The 7,455-nt window shown below is 35.7% G+C and overlaps 1 protein-coding gene across 1 annotated transcript; it reads right to left on the bottom strand.

Annotated features, from left to right (window-relative positions):
• Positions 1-436: 436 nt before the first annotated feature.
• On the bottom strand, positions 437-2,158 carry LOC122276812 (ATP-dependent DNA helicase PIF1-like). The gene has a single exon (XM_043086713.1). The coding sequence runs from the start codon at positions 2,156-2,158 to the stop codon at positions 437-439; it is 1,722 nt and encodes a 573-aa protein (XP_042942647.1).
• Between the last annotated feature and the right edge of the window lie 5,297 nt (positions 2,159-7,455).

Raw genomic sequence — 7,455 nt, 5'->3', positions numbered from 1 at the left:
AATATTGCATAATGTTAGATGCATGTTAGGATTATTGCATCTTATATGTCATGAACGGGGGCAGGTAACCTTGTGTTACATGTCTCGACGCTTCAAATGTCCGTCCGATCCCAAACGGAATTTGGGGGCGTCACAAGTGTTGTCCAGTTCTTTTGGGCGATTTTTCTGCGACAATCATTTTGATTTTCCAGTTTTTTATGGCTGGAGAAATATCTTTGATTGATGTGAAAATTGGCCGCATCTTGAAAAGCTACAAATTACAACAAGGAAAAATGTGTCAGTGTTGTAATAAAAAAGTAACATATAAAAAATAAAATTACTAAAAATGCAATATAAAAACAACAAATTAATGAAATATATATAAAAAATGAATTTATAATTTACTTTTAGAGATAAAAATATATTATAAAATTAATATTTAATTACCTGTATAATTTCAATCGGAAGCTGCAATTGATAATAATTCTGTATATACAATATTTTTTGTAGAATTATTCTCTGGTTCTTCCATTGAGATTGGTCGTATTAAAATTTTGACTTCAGAAATAGTCTTCGCTCTTGATAAAGCAACATATAACTGTCCATGTGAAAAAACTGGCTGAGGTAAATATATTCCAACAAAATCTAACGTTTGCCCTTGCGATTTATTTATACTCATTGCAAAGCTTAATCTGATAGGAAATTGAGTTCTTTTGAATGGAAAACCACTATTTTCATCTGATTTGGGCAAAAAAGGGATCCTTGGAATGAAAACTTTTTTGCCAGTTTGATGGCCAATTGCAATTTCTGCATGAATGACGTTATGATCAAAATTACGACAAATCAGCCGTGTTCCGTTGCATAATCCTTCAGAAGGATTAATATTTCGAAGCAACATGATAGGACAATTCTGTTTGAGCAATAGTTGATGTGGAGGGAATCCATTTGGAGTCAATGTATTTAAGAAATCTTCCATGATTGCTTGTTCAGATGCATCAATTGTTTCATCAAAACTGTAATACTGTTTGATATCTCCTGGAAATCTCTGTATCAACAAATTGTTTATCTCATCTACATAACTGTTCTTCGGTGTCAATATGGCATGGTTCATCATGTTTGAAATATTTGCCGAATATTCTGAAATATCATTAAAAACAGCATCTAATAATTGATCCAAAGAAGTAGTATCATTCTGATATGGAATTAACATGGTTGTAGGAATTTTGACATAGTCATCGATTGTAATTGGTGGCATTCCATTACCTAATTCCAATATATAGTTTGAAAAATCTGGATCCAATCTTGCGCGCATATTTTCAGTCAGACAAATTTTTGTTAATGTGGGCCATAGATAAGAAGAAACCAAGCTAGCGTCAATTTGTTGTTGTCTTGTTCCTTTTGGAACAACAGGTAAAATTTGGCGAAAATCTCCTCCAAATATAACAACTTTTCCACCAAAAGATAGTTCTGAATCATTGACATCTTTCAACATTCTGTCTAATGCTTCTATTGCTTCTTTTCTTGACATAGGAGCTTTATCCCATATAATCAATTTTGATATTTGTAGCAGTTTTGCGAGTCCACTTTGTTTGCTAACACTGCATATGGAATTTTTGTTACTGTCTAGAGGTATTTTAAATCGTGAATGTGCTGTTCGACCTCCAGGTAGAATTGATGCAGCTACACCAGATGAAGCAGTTGCAAGAGCAATTAAATGTCTTGACCTTATTGTTGCAAGAAGTGCCTTGTATAAAAATGTCTTTTCAGTTCCGCCAGGCCCATCTATAAAAAATGCAGCACTTTGATTTGAGAAAATCTTTTCTAGAACCAAATTGTAAACAATTTGTTGCTCTCGATTAAGTAGTGTTGATGCAGTGATATCCTCTTCTGGAATAAAAACAGCTAGTTCATCATCAATCTCTCTGGACAAAAATTCATCTTCATCAAAATGAATGTTTCGATCAAGAAGTTGGAATGAATTAATGTCTCTACCCATTGATTCAAGTGACATGGAGATGGAGCGTAAAACTTGCATTCTCACATTTGATTGAGAATCTTCAGTTAATTGAAAATCAGATGACATGTCTTGTTCAAAATGTTCCCAAAGATATCTTGGATTTGTTGGATTATAGTAGACCAAAATAGTTGCAAATAGCTTGTGACGCCCCCAAATCCCCATGCATAGACACGGGGAAATCGAGACGTCCGAATGGTGACAACCCAGGTCACCACCCTATCGACGAGTGCCAAGTGTGTGCGAAAGCAACAAATGTGCACGAAGGAACACGCAGCGGATAACGAAAGTCATATAACTAAGTACCAGAACTTTCTTAATATAATACAAGCTGTTTAAAACATACATAAATAAAATATTACAAAACACGAATATAGTTTTAAACCAAACTATAAAGCATAACTTCGACTCAAAACTCCGGCAGAGCCGCATCCTCGGGCTCAGCCTCCTCCTCCTCCTCGAATCCTGCACCAAAATCTACGGAACCAAAAATGGTACCGCAGGTAAGTAAAAATCCAAACACCACCAGATAAAAGCATATAGAACTCAAACAATATGCATGAAGTGATGCCAATGTGCAAAACCCATAAAATCATATTTTTACCACGCACGCCAAAAAATCCCATTTGGCCCAAAAAAAACTCGTTCCAAATATCACGCCAAAAGTCACATTTGGCCTTTATTCATCTCAAACCATTATCCATTTTATCCGTATGCACCATGACCTCCCCTAGGGGTCATCCGCACATCCTGGCTCCAGTGCCACACCGCAGAGTACCACCACGCATGTGACACCTAACGAGCGATGCCCAGTTCCGCGCCCCGCGCGTTCGTAGCCAAGCATCCTCTAGCCCTCACCAGCGAAGGGCCACGGAGTCGGTGCGTAGGGTGATGCCCGGTTCTGCGCCCGGCGCATTCGTAGCCAAGCATCCCCTAGCCCCCGCTCCCGTTGTCGCCCAGCAACAACCCAGGGGACATCACTCAGTTTATTCCGCTCCCGAGTGACTAGAGGAGCTCCACCGAGATAATACCCCATCCCGGCTTGGGGTCGTGATACACACGCACCCGTAAGTCCACTTACGCCAATAAACATGCTTTTCTCAATTAAACAAAAACACACGTGCATGCACCATGTAAATGCCATATCAATGCACAAAATAATCAACCAACATAATTCAATAAAACAAGCAACTCCGTCCTCTATCCATCCGACCCCCGAACTCCTCGGACTCAGTCCGGAATCAGCCAACCAACAGATAAATAATTATTGAATGAGCAAAATATATTTAAATCTGAAAGTAGGGTTTGAAAAATACTTACAGCACTATATGGTATTTTTAGAAAGCTTGCGGCGTTGCAAAAGGCGGAGAAAAAGTAACGTAACAGTGAAAATTCACTGTGGCCGTGGGTTGTAAAATACCCACTTTTGAACGGGGACAAACCAGGGCTTGGGATTGATAGGAAATGGTCTAAGGATGATTATGAAGCTATTGGAAGTGGTGGTTGGCCGTGGGTGGCGGCGGAAATGGTGGTTGATGGCTGAATTTTCCAAAATGGAAAGCTAGCTCGTGGGAGTTGTTCCGGTGGCTATTAGGGGCCGAAAATGGGTGGGTTAGGACGGAAAGGGACCGGTGATGAAGTGGTGAAGAAATGGTGGCCGGAGGTGGAGCGACGGCGGCGGATTGGGGCAAAAACTGTGAGGGCTTCAAGGGCGTTTTCCAGCCAAACGCCTGGCCGGATGGGGCTGGGATTTGGTGGGGGGTTGCGCCGGAGGGAGGGGCTTCGACCGGTGGGGGCGGTGTGCCGCACGGCGGCGGGTCGAGGGGTTGGGTGGCTTACGGTGTGGGAGAGGAGAGAGAGAGAGAGAGAGAGAGAGAGAGAGAGAGAGAGAGAGAGAGAGAGAGAGAGAGAGAGAGAGAGAGAGAGAGAGAGAGAGAGAGAGAGAGAGAGAGAGCCGATCGGGAGAGGAAGGAAGAAGAAAAAGAAAAGAAAGAAAAAAGAGAAAAAGAAAAAGAAAGAAGAAAAAGAAAAGAGAAAAAAGGAAAAAGGAAAAAGGGAAAAAGAGATGTAGGAAAGAGATGAGGTCCAATCCTCACTCCAGGAAAACAAAACAAATCCGCCGAAACGAGATTAAAAACCGTAAAACGACTAAAATAAATAAAACACAACATCAAATAAATTAAAAATAAATTTTAAAGCGCAATAAATTAAAATAAATAAACTAATATATTAATTAAAATAAAAACAACCCTTCAACGAAAATACACGCGAAAGCTGGTCATTACATAGCTGACGCAAAGTAGAAGGCATTTGATATAGACTGGTGTTTTCATCAACTTGATTTATTGAAAAGAATTCTGTTAACATTGATTTTGCAGAAAGATTAGAGCTGATCACATTGTTCAAGTTTTCATGTGCTCGAAATGTTACTTGGTGCTGATTTTCAAGATGTAAATGCAAGCTGTAAACTGCTGGATGTACTTCATTGATAATAAATCCGTATATTCTCCACATTGCTTCTGGTGGAGCAATCCATCAAGCTGATTGGAATTGTTGAATTTTATCAATTTGTTGATTTGGTTGTTCAGAAACCAAATTAAAGACAACACGGTCATGACCTTTGTAAATATATTTGTAAAGATATTTAACTGCCTTTATTGTAGAACAAATTTCTATATTAATATGACAGTCAAACATTGCAAGCAAATAAGGATTGTATGGAACAACCCAACGATTATCTAAATCATGACCTCTAATTTTCACAGTTCTTCCATCATCAGATCGTTTATATATTGGAAAACAATCATTCCCAATGGTTGTGTTTGGCACGAAATGTCTTGGATAATTATTCTTGCAGTGACCATTCTTTTTCATGCACACGTTTGTTGGATTCAAGGCTCCACACGGTCCATGCATCATATGTTTTATAACAGCTGTATATAGATGCAAATTCTTGTCTTTGTCAGGTAATTCTGCAGAAACAATCTGATCAAAAGATTCTGGTGCATATAATTTCCAATCTCGATGTAAGATGATCAAAAAATGTGCGGAAGTCCTCTTTTCTGATGTTTACTACGAAAATAATCTAATCTTGATGTTTCAATTTTAATATACATATCGACAACAAATTGTTGAAGCAATCGACCAGACAGTAGAAGAATTGAATTGACATCTTCTCTGATTTATAATTTATAACAATAGTATTCACGGCATGAAACAAATGGATCTTTTCTGTTTCTCCTCAAAACTACAGAAAATCATAGTTAAAAATTTAGTAATTTATATATTTTAATATATAAATTGTAGATGAAATATATAAATCATTTGGAGTGGTGTATATAACCTTGCTCTTCTCGTTTAAGTAATTCTTCTGCAGATATTGATTGGTGTGGATCAATTGATTGTGCAGCATGAGTATGATTAGATATAGATGCACCTCGTCTGTTGATTCTTTGTATACCTTGATGCCATCCAATATCGCCAAAAGGGAATAACAATGGATATTGAAGTGGATCATAACATCCAAAATAATATTGAACTATGTGACTTTCACCAACATGTTTATAAACAAAGATGTCACGAGGTGTTACTTGCTCTAGAGTATCATCTTCAACCCAAATTGCTGCAACTTCTGATGATGTAAGAGCATTGTATACTGTTGATCTAAACCAGGATCAGATCTGATGCGTATTTTTTTATATTCCAAACTTGGTAGATCTCCAAGAGAACGAAAAAATGTACAATATGGATTGACACGAAGAATATCCATGAGCTGTGCAATAATTGATGGATCCATTCTTATTGAATCAACAATACGATTTTTGAATTCATGTTCAATATCATAGAAATATAACTGTAAATTTGAAGGCCGACCATTTGAAGGAATTAAATCAGAAAGATAATGATAGATCTGACCTTGAACTCGAAATGTATAGATACCTCTGTTTCTCTGACTCAAATTTCTATCAAATTTAACTCCAAAAGATTTAAAAGCAAATTTATTATTGTATGTTCGAACGTATGTCCGAAATTGGATAGACTTAGGATCATTTGAAACAAATAGTCTATACAGTTGTTCAGGAACAGCATTTGTTGCCAAAGAGATTGATCCATCAGCACAACAGAAGTTGTTGGTTTCATGGAAAAATTTCTTTGCTTTACAATGTCTACAAGATGACATATTTGGTAAGAAAGAAGCTTCAAATGGAACATTTTGCAGTATATGTCTATGTGTAAAAGAGCGACGACCTCTTGTACCTATTAAGTTGATTCAAAAATATAATAAAAGAAAATTGTTTAGAGTTGATAAAATAATAATTGTTAAATTATTATCTTAAAATTGAAAAAAAGGAATTAGGATAAAATGTTTTAAAAAAATAAAATTTGTTTTTTTTTTTAACTTACCCAAATATGTCGTTGTTGAGGCCCTTTGAAAAGCTGATTGTACTTGCAAAATAGAAGGATCCTATTTGGGCGAGAAGATCATTCTTTGATAAAAAGAATGCGACAAAATAAGAAACAGAATAGCGAAAAAAATATTAAACCTGTTGGATTGTTAAATGTTCAGATATTTGTGTTTGAATCTGTGCATTTGTTAAACTTTCATTGAATGAATCTAAATATGAATTTAGAATCATCGAAGAGTCTGACATAGAATTTGAAAATGTAGATTCATCTAAATCTGTCATGGAGAGATTGATGTCTGTAGAAATAGATGCTCCTTGCAAGGAAGAAATTCCATCACTGTTGTTGTTAATAACAGAAATACGACATCTTTTCAATTGTGTCTGTTGGAAATTATAATTTTCGGCATTCCAGATCTGTGACTGATAATCATTGGATGTTCCATCAATAGATGTAATGACTTGATCTATGTTGGATGGCTCTAAATTTATTGGTCCAATCAAACTACTCTTTGCAGCTCTTTTCTGAGCATATCTTTCTCTAGCTTTTCGACGAATTTCTGCTTTTTTTTCTTCAGGCAAATCTTTGTATAACATCTTTTTTCTTGAATTTTGTTGAAATGCTTCAATCACATTTTTTTAAATGTTATGTTATAGTAAGAATTTGTTTAATTTTATGAATTGAATAAATATTTTATAATTTGATTAAAAAAAGTAATGCTCATCTCAAATCAAACAAAAAAATTGGAGGCTAAAAAAATTGCACATCAATAATGAAGGCAAAAGTAAACTCTATTATGATAGACAATTCTAAAATATTAGTATATGATATGAGAAGCAATAATTTAAAAGATTGTAACAGCTTGAGAAACAAAAATATTATAGAAGTAAAAAAATATATCATGATTTTTTTCAACATTATAAAAAATCACTTACAACTTTTTTTTCCCAATAATTGCTGCTGTTGACTTTTCTCCTTTGACTTAAAATATATTTCCTATTTTTCACACAAAACATTATAAAATAAAATTTAGAATTCGATTTTATTAATTGAACTAA

Source organism: Carya illinoinensis, chromosome 9 (genome assembly GCF_018687715.1).
Source record: "Carya illinoinensis cultivar Pawnee chromosome 9, C.illinoinensisPawnee_v1, whole genome shotgun sequence".
Lineage (NCBI taxonomy): Eukaryota > Viridiplantae > Streptophyta > Magnoliopsida > Fagales > Juglandaceae > Carya > Carya illinoinensis.
Note: the sequence above shows the minus strand (reverse complement) of the source record. Positions and strands in the feature narration are given on the sequence as shown.

Coding starts and splice junctions, on each gene's coding strand:
- LOC122276812 (XM_043086713.1), bottom strand. CDS start 2,158: ATGGGGATTTGGGGGCGTCACAAGCTATTTGCAACTATTTTGGTCTAC.